The 16,042-nt window shown below is 37.9% G+C and overlaps 1 protein-coding gene across 1 annotated transcript in view; it reads left to right on the top strand.

The window, feature by feature from the left end:
• The first annotated feature begins 488 nt into the window (after nucleotides 1-488).
• nfkb1 (nuclear factor of kappa light polypeptide gene enhancer in B-cells 1) overlaps nucleotides 489-16,042 on the top strand; it is a 28,861-nt gene continuing 13,307 nt past the window's right edge. The window contains 8 exon segments of the mRNA XM_063876159.1: nucleotides 489-776; nucleotides 2,700-2,743; nucleotides 3,120-3,201; nucleotides 6,553-6,593; nucleotides 7,599-7,697; nucleotides 14,089-14,240; nucleotides 14,377-14,540; nucleotides 14,722-14,880. Coding sequence (XP_063732229.1) covers nucleotides 2,705-2,743; nucleotides 3,120-3,201; nucleotides 6,553-6,593; nucleotides 7,599-7,697; nucleotides 14,089-14,240; nucleotides 14,377-14,540; nucleotides 14,722-14,880 — 736 coding nt within the window. The 5' untranslated portion in view covers nucleotides 489-776; nucleotides 2,700-2,704.

The following is a 16,042-nucleotide window of genomic DNA, read 5'->3' as shown; positions in this document are numbered from 1 at the left end:
GGCCTCAGTGAAGATGAATGACTTTATTCTGTTATCTTTTGCATTTATATTGTAATGTTTGTGTAAAACACTTTGAATTGCCTTGAGTTGAAAGGTGCTGATAAGTTCTTATTTTACAACTCGACTAAAAAAACATTTAAAATGCTAAATAAAGATTACTAAAAATAAATTTAAATATAAAGAGAAATACTAGAGTTTTTGTTTTTATCTAATTTAATTTCTCATAATTATAATGTATATTCATTTCATGAAATACTGACATTATGAATTTACATTAAATCCAAAACCAAATTCAAAGCGACATAAAATAATAAATGATAACATGTTCTTAATATATTTATATTTTATACACTCAAGACATTTTTTTTTTTCGTCGAAACCTTCAGGGCAATAAAATGATTTTAAAAGTTTTTATTATTTAATAAAAATATTTCCGCCTCAGAGTGAGACCTCTTACCGTTCCTTCCTCTCTCTAAACGTCACGGGGAATTTCCAGTGGGGAAGGAAATAGACTTTATGAACACAGAGTCAAACTTCACCTGCAGGATTTTACCTGATCTTTCTCAGGATTAAAATCAACACCTGGTTTTACTCCCTCGGATTAAAACCAATTTCTCTCCATTGGCGCTAATGACGTCATGACGCACTGCAATTAAACCAAATGGATCCTGTGGTTCCAGCATGGCGAAATAATGAGCGAATAAAGTCAACTTCAGTGAAGTGTCACTCATAGTGCATGTGGAGAGTCCGACTCTTAACCCGACCAAGATAACCAGGTAAGATTCAATAACCACTTTATTAAATCACAGCTGGGTGTTTGCATTGATCTCCTGTAATATATCCGTGACCCGTTACAACAGTGCTTTGTTGTGCTGCACCACTTCCTTATTATCCAGGTAACTTCAGGGAGTCGCACCAGACTCTCTGTTAAACATTAGAAATTAAAAATGTATTTCTCCCCAGCAAAAGCAGGAATGTCTTACATCAGAAATAAATACATATGTAGTATGAATGACATCCACGTTTGACTTCGGCTTATTTAAATATAGTATTAAGTGTTTATTTAAATCAGAATGACTTACTGAATATAACGTTGATCCGTTACAACAGTGCTTTGTTGTGCTGCACCACTTCCTTATTAGCTGTTTAACTTCAGGGAGTCACACCAAACTGTGCGCTAAAAATGAGAAATTAAAGTCGTCTTTCTCCCCAAAAAATACAAAAATATTTTACATCAGAAATATAGATATTTATGGTTTATATGACATCCACTTAAGAGTTCGGCTTTTTCAAATATAGTATTTAGAGTTTATTTAACCTTTAGCGTCGGAAAATGTAAGTGTTTTCACTTGTAAATGTGTGATTTCTTTAAACTTATACATTTACATTATAATTTCAGAGTTTTTATTTAATAATACTCATAGTAAATTCAAGTTGATTTCTATTAAAGCTCCCAGCTAGCTGTAGGGAATCGAACCAAACTCTGTGTTAAAAATGAAAACTTAAAGTTTACCTTCTCCCCAACAAATGCAGGAATGTCTTACATCAATAATAACTGTATATATGGTTTATATGACAGCCCCTTGTGAATTCGTCTTTCATAAATATAGTATTCATTTTTAATTTGAATCAGAATTACTTATTTAATGTGACTTACGAGAAAATGTGACAACAGCTTGCACATTTTTAACAGTTTGGTGTCGAGTCAAACCAAACTTTGCGTAAAAAACGAGAATTTAAAGTTCTCTTTATCCCATCAAATGAAGGAATGTCTTACATCAGAATTAAACATATTTATGGTATATGTGACAGCTATTTTTGAATTCGGCTTGTATAAATCTACTATTTAGTGTTTATTTTAATCTGAATGACTTATTTAAACAGTGAAAGATCCCTTTGAAGCGGCAGATCTTTGACTCTTTCAGGACAACAATCACTGTACATGTGTCACTTATGTAGATTTTCTAACATTAAACACATTTTTTTTCATAAATGCTCGATTTAACGACACAAACAACAACAATAACAGTCTCGTTGTATTGCTAACTGTTAGCCAGAGAGCTATCACAAGTCATACATGCGCGTACATGTGGAACTGCGGGAACGCGCGGTGCCAGACAGCAACACTCAGAATCAGTACTTTTTTTATCCCAAACTGGGAAATTCTTTTCGTTGCAGCAGCGAAATACAAAAAGAAGCAAAACAAATAATTAGAACTAAAAAATACAAATATAAAAAAGTAAAAGTGAATGTAAATACGTGAAAGAAGAATAAAGAATAAAGTATTTAAAAACTCTATCAATAAGAGCTGCTGCCACAGGCTGCCACCTGGCAGCGGCACCAACAACACCTGTCAGCTATTTGTTTGTTAATAAATAATAATTAGTTAGTTTATTTATTAACTAAATGACCTTCTGTCTTCTAATTATAATACAAGTATTGCTGTTAAACTCAGGTTAGGCATAGTCAGATATTTAAGTACGTTTTAGGCTTTTAATAATAGTCAATATGAATGAATTCATTCAATGATTAAAGAACTACATGAATAATACAGAAATAGAGATACCTACATCAAACTATCTATGAATACATCAAATGCAACATAAATTCAATTATTATAAATGCATGATATAATGAAGGGTAACGCTTGCATTATTATCAGGGTATTTATTTAATAGACTTTACCTCTGTTTCTACAGACACCATGGCTGCAGACGACCACTACCTGCACACCTCCACCCAGGTAACCCTTTATTAACAGAAACACTGCAGAAAAGTGAACACATTTAACATATTCAAATATAAAGTGAACACATTTAACATATTCAAATATAAAGTGAACACATTAAACACATATTCAAATATAAAGTGAACACATTTAACATATTCAAATATAAAGTGAACACATTTAACATATTCAAATATAAAGTGAACACATTTAACATATTCAAATATAAAGTGAACACATTAAACACATATTTTGTTTAATATGATTTTCTTATTTTCTCTTAATTTGACTGTTTATTTAAAGTATATCATTGCTCATTCATTATTAATCATATTTTTAAGGTATTTTTTGTTTATTAATGAGATTATTATTTACACAACCTTTCGTGCAGATTTTCGAAAACCTGATGATGGATCAGCCCTGGGAGTTCACTCATTTCCCCGGGATGTCCCAGACAACGTCTCTGAGGACAGGTGAGTCTCACACCTGCTGCTGATGAAACATTCATTTATTAAACAGCTTCACGGCTTTACTCACCTGCTACTCCGACGTCCAACGTTACTGTTTGTTGGGTTTTACCTTTAACCAACTTTTCAAACTGTATCCACCTGTTTCTTAAGTCATAATTACAGACGTATTATAATTGCAATTTATTTAACCAAATGTGCTCCAATGAAGTAAAGTTTAATATTTAGAAGTAAGGTGTTTAGGCTTTTTCAACATATATAACACATTATTAGTATTAATAATAATGAATAATACAAAATCTCAAACATTTCATAATGCTTTTCAAAAAGAAGTGAATAACACCATTTAAATAATTATGGAAATAAAATATAGGGCTTCTTTAATTAAAGCTGAAACTGTCAGATAAATGATGTTGGGAATAGAAACTGCAGAAGAAACGATCAGAAAGTATGATTTGAGTTTGGAAAACAAATGTGTAAAGTGTAGAAACAGCGTGATGTGTAAAGCCAGTGCAAAGTGAAAGGTGAGTTTCGTGACGTTTTGTTGGTTTCTTTCTCAGCTCTCACTTCCTGTTTCAGGCCTAGCAGGGAAACTCTCTCCACAGTTATATACATTAACACAATAACATATTAACATGTGGGTGATTCATCATGAATCATAGTGCCACGGATGAATACTGCGTTACACATGTTGTTTATTCCCCTGAACACTCACAGGCTGTCACTTTTTCCTCTTTGTTGACTCGTTTTCACAGCAAAATAAAAGTCCTGCTCCCCTAAAGAAACAACGCAGTAATGAGTAGAAACAGGGAGAATCAAACAAGATGTTTAAAGTAATATACAGTTACTGTAAACCATGAATACAACAGAAACCCAGTTGAGTTTCTTTGATAACTGTTGGAAAACATTTGAAGTGCCCACAAGTGTCAGAAATAAATATCCTTCATACTTTTTTACAACCTCTAAGATAAGAGAAAGCTTTATTGATTATGTTGGAGGTAAGGTAAGAGAAACCTTTATTGATTATGTTGGAGGTAAGGTAAGAGAAACCTGTATTGATTATGTTGGAGGTAAGGTAAGAGAAACCTGTATTGATTATGTTGGAGGTAAGGTAAGAGAAACCTTTACTCGTTATGTTGGAGGTAAGGTAAGAGAAACCTGTATTGGTTATGTTGGAGGTAAGGTAAGAGAAACCTTTACTGATTATGTTGGAGGTAAGGTAAGAGAAACCTTTATTGATTATGTTGGAGGTAAGGTAAGAGAAACCTGTATTCGTTATGTTGGAGGTAAGGTAAGAGAAACCTTTACTGATTATGTTGGAGGTAAGGTAAGAGAAACCTTTACTGATTATGTTGGAGGTAAGGTAAGAGAAAGCTTTATTGATTATGTTGGAGGTAAGGTAAGAGAAACCTGTATTCGTTATGTTGGAGGTAAGGTAAGAGAAACCTTTACTGATTATGTTGGAGGTAAGGTAAGAGAAACCTTTACTCGTTATGTTGGAGGTAAGGTAAGAGAAACCTGTATTCGTTATGTTGGAGGTAAGGTAAGAGAAAGCTTTATTGATTATGTTGGAGGTAAGGTAAGAGAAACCTTTACTGATTATGTTGGAGGTAAGGTAAGAGAAACCTTTACTCATTATGTTGGAGGTAAGGTAAGAGAAAGCTTTATTGATTATGTTGGAGGTAAGGTAAGAGAAACCTGTATTCGTTATGTTGGAGGTAAGGTAAGAGAAACCTTTACTGATTATGTTGGAGGTAAGGTAAGAGAAACCTTTACTCGTTATGTTGGAGGTAAGGTAAGAGAAACCTGTATTCGTTATGTTGGAGGTAAGGTAAGAGAAAGCTTTATTGATTATGTTGGAGGTAAGGTAAGAGAAACCTTTACTGATTATGTTGGAGGTAAGGTAAGAGAAACCTTTACTCATTATGTTGGAGGTAAGGTAAGAGAAAGCTTTATTGATTATGTTGGAGGTAAGGTAAGAGAAACCTGTATTCGTTATGTTGGAGGTAAGGTAAGAGAAAGCTTTACTCGTTATGTTGGAGGTAAGGTAAGAGAAACCTTTACTCATTATGTTGGAGGTAAGGTAAGAGAAACCTTTACTCGTTATGTTGGAGGTAAGGTAAGAGAAACCTTTACTCATTATGTTGGAGGTAAGGTAAGAGAAACCTTTATTGATTATGTTGGAGGTAAGGTAAGAGAAACCTTTACTGATTATGTTGGAGGTAAGGTAAGAGAAACCTGTATTCGTTATGTTGGAGGTAAGGTAAGAGAAACCTGTATTGATTATGTTGGAGGTAAGGTAAGAGAAAGCTGTATTGATTATGTTGGAGGTAAGGTAAGAGAAACCTTTATTGATTATGTTGGAGGTAAGGTAAGAGAAACCTGTATTGATTATGTTGGAGGTAAGGTAAGAGAAAGCTGTATTGATTATGTTGGAGGTAAGGTAAGAGAAACCTTTATTGATTATGTTGGAGGTAAGGTAAGAGAAACCTTTACTGATTATGTTGGAGGTAAGGTAAGAGAAAGCTTTACTCGTTATGTTGGAGGTAAGGTAAGAGAAACCTTTACTCATTATGTTGGAGGTAAGGTAAGAGAAACCTTTACTCGTTATGTTGGAGGTAAGGTAAGAGAAACCTTTACTCATTATGTTGGAGGTAAGGTAAGAGAAACCTTTATTGATTATGTTGGAGGTAAGGTAAGAGAAAGCTTTACTCGTTATGTTGGAGGTAAGGTAAGAGAAACCTTTACTGATTATGTTGGAGGTAAGGTAAGAGAAACCTGTATTCGTTATGTTGGAGGTAAGGTAAGAGAAACCTTTATTGATTATGTTGGAGGTAAGGTAAGAGAAACCTTTATTGATTATGTTGGAGGTAAGGTAAGAGAAACCTTTACTCGTTATGTTGGAGGTAAGGTAAGAGAAAGCTTTACTCGTTATGTTGGAGGTAAGGTAAGAGAAAGCTTTACTCGTTATGTTGGAGGTAAGGTAAGAGTTCATAATAATGGGAGTAGAAATAAAGATAACAATAAGGTAAATGTAATGTTTGCTACAGGATCTGTTGACTGCACAACTTTGTTTTTGCCGACATCTTAAAATAAATGTATGAAATATCACTATTTTAGATTTGAGGATTTTTACTGACAGGAGTTTGTTACTCATAATTGAAGGACTGTTGGAAGGGTGAGAATATTATTGATGTTTTCAGTTTCCTTCTGAGACAACGTGTGTATCTTTAGTAAATGAAAGGTTTTTCAGAGGAAAATAAGAACTGTACACAGAAATGGACTGAAAGTATTTATGTTTTATTCTTTGTTACATTTGTCCTTTTAACGCTGAGGGTGTTCCTGTCTTTGTTTCAGTGGACGGTCCGTACCTGCAGATCACAGAACAGCCCAAACAGGTGAGACTCACCGGTCCTCAAACGCCTCTTCATGATGTCAGAAATGCTTCGCTCTGGTACAACATCTGTCCAGCTGCAGCTCATTCTCTCTGTTTATTTTACTCTTCTTCACATGTAAGACTCTTTTACTCCGGTTTTGTATTTTGAAAAACAACGACAATGCTTTTACGTGTTAAAACAAACCTGCTGTACTGCTATTTGTGACTTTAGTTTAAAATCGACCAAAAACATGAATTAAGAAGTGTCCAACCACTACACGTGTCCACAGAAAAGGATTTGCTGCTTTCCTGTTTTAAATCCTAGCGTAAAGATATTCTATGCATTATAGAGACGGGTAAAGGAGTAGTAGTCTCTTTAAATTGAATTTAAATGCAACGAGGTAGACTTCAAAGATGTGCAGACTGAACCTGATTCAAAACTGAATCTGAAGGAGATCTTCTGGAATAAGGAAATTCATCTCGGTGCCTTTAGCCATTTTTGTGTGGAAGATATTTTGTGTTAATCCATTGTAGGATAAATATAGTCAAATATATTCAGGGTAAAAGTCCAAGAACAAAACATTGAATTACAAATTACGAGAGAAAGAAATCTGACAAAAATCACAAATTCAACCTTTAACCTTTAGGGTGACTAAAAGTTCAGGGCTTTTGTTGTTGTTGTGTATTTTAGAGAAAATGTAAAAGTTACTGTCGCTGTTTTTGGTTTTTTCAGAATTCTTCGACTTGATTTTGTTTTTTAAAGACAATTTGAATTTTGGGGACTTTGGGATTTACTTCTCTTCCTACAATGGTCCTGACACACTGTCTGTACATGCCTCGCCCCGTGTTTCCCCACAAGCCTCGAGTCGCTGCCATGAAACCACTTTCTATGATCTGTTGCTGAATGTTACAAATGTGCTTTAACGCGACTTCCTGTGCTTCTGTGTGTCCGTCGTGCCTCACCTGTCGTGTGTGTGTGTGTGTGTGTGTGTGTGTGTGTGTGTGTGTGTGTGTGTGTGTGTCGTAGCGGGGCTTCAGGTTCAGGTATGGATGTGAGGGTCCGTCTCACGGGGGATTACCGGGAGCCACCAGTGAGAAGAACAGGAAGACCTACCCCTCCGTTAAGGTACATTTACGAGTAATTACTGCAGTAGATGCAGAAAAAGACGACATTTCATATATTTAGTGTAGCTGTGTACTTCCGTTATCCATTATATAACAGAGCAATGTGTGAGTTTAATCAAGGTAAAGCTGCGTGCTTACACAACCTGTAAGGTGCATTATAGGAAGGCTGTATTTGGGGATCCCTTCCTCCCAGATAAACCACTTTTATCCCCTTTGAGCCGTGTCAGCATCGTCTGCCAGAAGCTGAAATAAACTGACTTTACATTTTAGTTTCCAGCATCTGTTTCACCGTACTGTGTTCTGGTCCTGGTCCTGGTTCTGGTCCTGGTGCTTTTGAACTCTATATTTGAACTGGATTTGTGTTCTAACCCTAACCCTGAATCTGAAGATATCAGCCTCTCCATCCTGTGTCCACCGGATCAACACAGATGTTCACATTCTTAAACTTCATTATTCAGTGCTTTTCACTGTTTTTATCCCAGTGTCTGTTTGTTTTGGGGAGGAACAGATCCCTGAATATAATTCTGCTCCCGGTTAAAATATATTGAGCGATCAGATCTTCAGCTTTCAGGGAGTTAGCATGTGTTAGCATTTAGCTTGTAGCTGATCCACCAGAGAAACACACATGTTCTTTAACTTCTTTATTCAGTATGTTTGCCCATTTTCAATCCGCAGCTCTGTTTGCTTTGAAGAGGAAGGGGTATATGTGCATACTTCTGCTTACAGTTAAAACCTCAGACACTTTTTGATCATAAGAGAAACAAGCCGATCTAATGTTAGCCTTTAGCTTGTAGCCCCTCCTCCTTGTGTCTACCAGAGAAACAGGTCTTTAATGTTACACTGCTTTTAATGGTGTGTTTCACCGTTTTGATCCATGGGTTTGACTCTTTTGGAGAGGAGTGAACCTTTTGTGGATAATTATATTTCCGGTAAAATAGTCCTTAACATCTGGATCTCAGAAACTTAGCATTTGTTAGCCGTTAGCTCATAGCTGATCTCCCCTGTGTCCACTGGAGAAACACAGATGTTTAACAACTGAGTGCTTTTACCAGTTTACTTACCAAGTACGGCTGTTTTTGAGATGATGAGGCCTATGTGGATAATTGACTTGCTTAAAATATACTTAACAATTACAAACGGAGTAATCGGGAGACACTGACTGTGATGGTTCAATTGAGGGTGGCAGCAAATGCTGTATTGCACCTTTTAATCAGGTAGGCTCTCCTGCATACAAACCTGTCCGTGTCTTTAACCGGCTCCTGTTTGAGGTGTGCAGCTCAGAGATCAGAGAGCTCTCACCGGTCTGGTTTCATTCCTTCATAAGGCAGCTATAAATAATGTCCAGGAAGTGCTTTCACGTTGCGATGCACGGAGCAGAATGAGAGCGTTGCGTGGTCGGCTGTCAGCAGAACGTCCTCATGCTTCCTGTCAGCTGAGCCTCTGCTACTAAAGACAGAGGGGTGGTGGTGTTCTACAAAGGGGTTTAATATAATGAACAAACACAAGTTAAATAAATCATGCCGATATTAAAGTGAACAAGCAGTAAAGCAATGATTAGAATACATGTAGGGAGATATTGAGCGCCCTAATCTTCTTTTGGTTTGATCTTATTATCCATCTTTATGTTGGAAACATACTTATTGTTTGTATTGAATTACTATGGTATTGTTTAAACGTTTACTCATTCTAGTTGAATATATCCCTTTTTTACTTTTCTAAAATAAATGATGAAGTTAATTAAAATACAGGCCAATCTAAAATGCAGTTACAGTTTCTCTGTAAGTGAAACCATCTTTTACCCATAAAGAAAACAACATATGAAGTTGTTTTTTTCCTGATTTCTATTATCAAGTTTAGTTCTTATTTTTTTAGTTAATTTTAAAACTCTGTCTGCTCTGATTGGTTAGCTGGCCAGCTCTGTTGTGATTGGTCAAACCGCTTAGAGATGTCCCGCCCCCTGTAGCCTATCTCATAAAATGTGTTGGAGGGCTAGCCAATAGCAGTGTGAGGGTTCTGTAATGATGTCACTGTGTTCTGGAACTTTGGGATTGTGTCCTCTGCAGACCATTGACATGCACTAACACCTGTAGAACTGCCGGAGAGGGGACACTACAGAAAGCAGAATAGGGCCCCTGTAAAGCTCACGCAGGGGGGGTAGCTGATTTCAGAGGATCATTTCAAACCTCCTTTATGCAATGTTATCTTTAATATGGTAATTAGGGACTCATCCCTGGCTTCCCCCTCTCTACTGGGGATTTCCCACGTTGAATAAATGCCACAGTGGTTTTCAAATGTCCAGTTTAATCTCACCTATGACAGATCTGCTGCAGACAGACACAACAGATGTTAGCCGGAGCTTTCCTACATTTTAATTCATTTGTTTCCCTTGGCATGTTTATAACTCGACTATTAGGAGAAGATCCTTAACAGTCTTTTTTTGCATATTTGTTTATTCATGTCTTTTCTTGTAGATCGCTAACGTGTTTGTATTGTCATGTATGTGAGTGTATGACAGCCTGAATGCTCCGTCACAATTAAACATTTTCCACGAAAAAACAACCTCTGATTTGACGAGAATATAGGGATTTCTATTGAAAGAAAACAAATAAAGCTCTTTAATCCCCGGAGAGCAGTGTCAGCATACAGTAGGGGCCAGAAACTCTCATAAAGTCACCTCTTTTATAATAATGGCAGATTTAAATTATAAAGGGCCTTTCAAGGGACCCAAGGCCGCTTCACACGGGGTAGGGCAGACAAAACAACAAACAACAAAAGTATCATTTGACCTTAATCTTTCCTGATCTGTTTGTTTTGTCTCCATATTTTAACCTTATTCATTAGCTCCCGTTCCACAACTTGTGTAATATTTTAATTTAAGATCATTCACTACATATTGAATCAAATGACGTATTGTTTGTATCTAATGTTATTATAGTCTTTTGAAATCTCCCACAATCCCCAGCTGCACATCAGACGACCCCCTGTGGTTTGTCAGACCCTATGTTGAGAACACCCCCCCTCACAAATACACAGAGTTTATGTCTCATGTTTTTCTTCTGAAGCTCCCACATGTTCTGACTGAAAGGAGATGGGAAATCCCCAGATTCCTGCCTGCAGTCTGCAGAAATACATCTGACGATTCACACGAATCCAGATCGAAGACACGTCCCAACACATGTTCGCACATCATCCTTAATGCAGGCAACTGTGATGGGAATGATGATGAATTATTTGTGAGATTTACTTCAGGAAAAATGTTAAGAATAACTGCATTTAATTTATTAGATTAGAACTTTGAAAAAATCTGAAATCTGATTAACAGCTCTTAATATAAAAATACTCAAAATAAAGAGCGTAAATATTACGAATCAGTTAATCAAGTAATTTCAAATACACTACTTAATTGACTAAGCTCTAATATGATCTCAGCCCCTTTCCATAATCATAACTAATAATAAATAATTATAACATAAATGAATATAGATTTTTCTTTATTCAATTCTTTGTTTTTTCCCCGAGAATGTTTAAAATAAAAGTGTATTTAAACATTTTAATATTTAAAGTTCAAACCTGTAGCAAACGGGTCAAAAAACCCCAAATAAAACAATAATTCATTTTAGTTTGAATATCAATCTCTTAATCTTAATTTATCCCCAGTAAATTCATTGTATTGTTTTTTATATCGTGTTTCTCTACGATCTTTTACTTTGTTGTTCAGATATTTAAGAAGGTGTTTAAATCAGAGGGAAGTATGGAAGCTCCTTGAAAGAGGATTTTTATAAATTGGGAACTTTAACAATAAAACCTTAATTAGTATTAACTTTATTACATTGTCAGATTTCTGCATAATAAAAATCTGTATAAGAAACAGTTCAGAAAATCTGTTTCCTCTCATAAAGTTACTGCTTAATATTCCTCTTTCTATCTTAATTTGACTAAATCAAAATCCCCTCCCCTGTAAATTCATCCATTTAAAATGATTTGTTAGATTTATCCAAGGTAACTCCTCTGGCAACGCTTTAACCTTCAATTGCGTATAAATCAAAGTCTTAATAATAAATGTCATAACTGTGAGAGTGTTGTAGCTTTGTCTCTTCAGCTCTACAGTTGTGTGTCTCTGCAGTTCAGTTTTGGCTTAAAGAATCCTCGGCTGGTCTGAACATGCCCAGGTTAATTCACACTCCCACACTCACACACGCGGGAATTTCCTCCCATGACAGCCGGTGTAATTAGCAGGAAGTGGAGTTGCGTCAGAAGCAGGAAAGGTGTTGAGTGTCTGGAGGTGTAGAGCGCCCACTCTGCCCCAGAAACACTGACACCATTTCTAATATTTTCTATGACCGTCCTCCGTCACAGAGACGTGGAGCTGCAGGAAGAAAGAACAAACACTCAGAAGCCTTTTATTCCATACTCATTTCCTGTAGTAGTTTTTGTATTAAGGCGACTTTCACTCCCTCATCGATGACTACATTGCAAGAAGCCAAACAGTCGCCTGATTGTGTAATAAAATGTATTTGTTCTGACCTTAGTCTAATTATTGTTATTGTGTTATCAATGTTATCTGATGTGGATTTTTCTGTAACCAGCTAAATGTTCAATACATATTTTAAAAAAGTAAACATATTAGATGTTTCTTAATAAACGTTCAGTCTTTTTAGTTTTTAGTTTTGCGTAATTGTGTTAAATCCATCAATAAGTGTTGTGTTCCTGTGACATCACTACGGAACACCCGTGCTCCTATTGGCTAGCGCTCCAACACATTGTACGTGATAGGCTAAGGGGGCGGGACATCTCTAAGCGGTTGACCGATCACAACAGAGCTGGTCAGCTAACCAATCAGAGCAGACTGGGTTTAGAAAAATTAGGATTTTATGGGGAAAGCTGCCGACAACTTAACGAAGCGAAGACATTTGAATAAAGAGGAAAGGTTTAAGATGATGTGTACTCAGCGTGTGAACACTAGCTTCACACAGATTCAACTGTTTCTGTCCTGAACGGTAAAACATCTGAAAATGAATGAGGAGGGAAACCAAAACAGAAATAAATGAACCCCCCCCCTTCCTCCAAACACACACTTCAGAATGTGTGTTTTTAACTGGGGCCTGATCGGTGAGTGCACCGCTAAACCTGGAGACCCTCATTGAGCCTCTGCACTCAAAGGGTAGAACAAAGTGGAATAAAGACAGCTTTACTCCGGCAGATGGAGGAAGAGGTGGTAGCAGTGTCTCACAGAGGCCTCTTTAATGCCCCCGTCGGTACTTTGTTTTTAGCGGTGATGGAGCAGGGTCTACTTTCGTTAGAGGTGCGTCTGTGTGGTTTTAGGGTGTGCGTCAGGATGGATCCCTTGTCTACCTAAGGGTACAAATAAATCACCTGAACCTGAAGCCTGTTTTGCAACGCGAGGACCATTCTAGAGAAAACTGTGGAGGTTTTAGGAGAGCAAGGACAGTTTTAAAAAGCAAGAACATAAAAGGAGCATAGGTATTAAAACACATCAGACAGAACCGGATATGTTTCCTACTCAAGAAAGCTGTAACAAACGCTACCTTCAAACCGTTCCCTTCCTGAACTGTAAAACCTCAGAAAATAAACAAGAAAACAAAAACACATTAAAACACACTCTGGTTTTCACTTGAGGTTTCTGGGTTTGTTTTCTGTGTAATGAGCTGATCAGATGTCTGCAGCAGGAGGCGGAGACCGCAAATAAATTGTGAGAGTGTGAAACTGGCAGGAAACCCAACTGCAGCTCGCTGTGTTTCGAGGAACGAGGAAATGCCGCCGAGTGTATTCACCTGCAGCCGTTACAGCAATCCTGCATCGACACGATTTACACACACGCACACGCACACACACACACACACACACACACACACACACACACACACACACACACACACACACACACACACACACACACACACACACACACACACACAACGGAAACAGGAACACTGTATTTTACGTCTGACGTTTTCACTGTGCTGAGGTTATTTGTTTTAAACACCAATTTTCTAATCTAATAATTTAGGAGTTCTTTCTCACCAGTCGATGTCTTCAACTCACCAATATTTGATGTATTTAACTCCTAATTGTTCTTGCTCTTTTACTGGTTCCGTCTTTCAGCTAATTGGAATAAAAAGAAGGATCCAGTTTTATTTTGGAGGATCTTTTTAAACGTTAGTGATCTGGAAACCCTTTTATTTTACCAGTGTTTCAGCTGAAGTTGTCTTTTCATTGGTTAAAAAGTGGTCTATTGCGACGTATAATAAACCAAACCATTTAAAGAATATAAGCTTCAAATTAGCCAAACCTTGTTTATGCTACCTACTTCTGTTTTTTTCAATTTTCTCTGAAGAGGTGCGTTCTAATCGCTGGTGTCGTCTGTGTTTCAGATCAGTAACTACCAGGGTCCGGCCCGGGTGGTGGTGCAGCTGGTGACTGCGCTGAACCCCCTCCCCCAGCTCCACGCTCACAGCCTGGTGGGGAAACAGTGCGATAAAGGGATCTGCGTCACCGACCTGCTGCCCAAAGACTCCAACATCAGGTCTGCAGGAAACACACACACACACACACACACACACACACACACACACACACACACACACACACACACACACACACACACACACAGGTCAGAGTAACGCTGCCAGGTGTGGGACTCAAAGATGTGTTTCTGCCAGCTTCCCTAACCTGGGCATCCTCCACGTCACCAAGAAGAACGTGGCCAAGACTCTGGAGGAGAGGATGGTGGAGGCCTTCAGGCTCGGGTACAGCTGTGGCGTCTCCATCCACCCCGAGATCGACGCCCAGCAGGGGGAGGTCCGGGTCCCGCGAGAGCTCTCCGGTCAGTGTGTGTGTGTGTGTGCTCCTGTACATGGCATGTTGAGAGGACCATGTGATCTTTCAGACCTTAAGGGGACACTTTTTTAATAAAAGTTGCTGTTATAAGGTTTATAAAAACTCAGGATAAATGTTGGAAAACTGGAGAAATGTTTTTATTAATCAGTATCCCCCCCTCTCTTCAGACCACCAGCGCAGTGTGATCTGCAGCACAGCATCTCAGCAGGCTAAAGAGATGGACCTCAGCGTGGTACGCCTTATGTTCACAGCGTTTCTCCCCGACAGCGACGGAGGTTTCACCCGACGCCTTGAGCCCGTCGTGTCCGACCCCATCTATGACAGCAGTGAGTCCGAAAAACAGTTACACCTCCTCATGCTAAAGCTAACATCACCAGAGACAGTTACACCTCCTCATGCTAAAGCTAACATCACCAGAGACAGTTACACCTCCTCATGCTAAAGCTAAAGTCTGTAGGAACAGTTACGCCTCCTCATGCTAAAGCTAACATCACCAGAGACAGTTACACCTCCTCAAGCTAAAGCTAAAGTCTGTAGAAACAGTTACGCCTCCTCATGCTCAATTTTAAGTGACTTGTACCTGATGTATTCATTTGAATCTACCTTATACTTCCACTTCACTTCATTTTTAAGCTAATATTGCACTTTCTCCACTTCATTAGTTTTTAGAGCTTTTCCTCCGGATAACCTCTCCTCTCACGCTCTCTGGAACATCAGTGTGTTTCTGAATCTGGATTATTGTGAAGTCTGGTTTCATTTCCCTCTTCCTTCAGCTCTTGTTTCCATACGCTCGCAGCTTCCTCTCTGAGAGTCATCGCCCCTCTGCGCTTTCACTTTACATTAAAGCTGCAGTGCTTACTTTATCCAGCCCTCAGTTCAAACGACCCAGCAGTAAGACAGTGAAGAGCTTCTTACAGCCACCGTGTGGAGAACTAACACAGATGGCACTAGTGCAGTGGTTCTCAAACTGGGGGACGTGCATCATATTCAGATGGAGAAATGCACAGTTAAGGGATTAAGTACATGTAGTGGAGTAAAAGTACACCATTTACCCCTGAATTATACTGGAGTAGAAGTACAAAGTAGAACACCTGAAGTACAAGTATCTCAAAATTGTACTCAAGTACAGTTCTTGAGTAAATGTGTAAATGTACTGCAGCCCAGAATCCACAATATATATTAAATAAAGCAAGTTTAATTCTGTTTCAAAATCACAACAACAACTAATACAAAACATTCATTTCAGTTATCCATAATCACATAGGACATTACAGCTGGATCTTTGTGTGCTGTTATTATTAGCAGAGAAAATGTAATGTTTGTACAACTGCAAACAATTCATCTACCAATCTAGGTCGGAGCCGGGTTCGGGGGGGCTCGGAAATATTTCCATTACCCAAGGCGGCCTGACTGTGAAAGTTTGAGAAGCTCTGGCCTAGAGGGACATTTCTTTAAAAGAGTCCATGTAAAACTCTGATTGCTTTCTGT

Source organism: Eleginops maclovinus, chromosome 23 (genome assembly GCF_036324505.1).
Source record: "Eleginops maclovinus isolate JMC-PN-2008 ecotype Puerto Natales chromosome 23, JC_Emac_rtc_rv5, whole genome shotgun sequence".
Lineage (NCBI taxonomy): Eukaryota > Metazoa > Chordata > Actinopteri > Perciformes > Eleginopidae > Eleginops > Eleginops maclovinus.
This window is presented reverse-complemented; position numbering and strand designations above follow the sequence as displayed.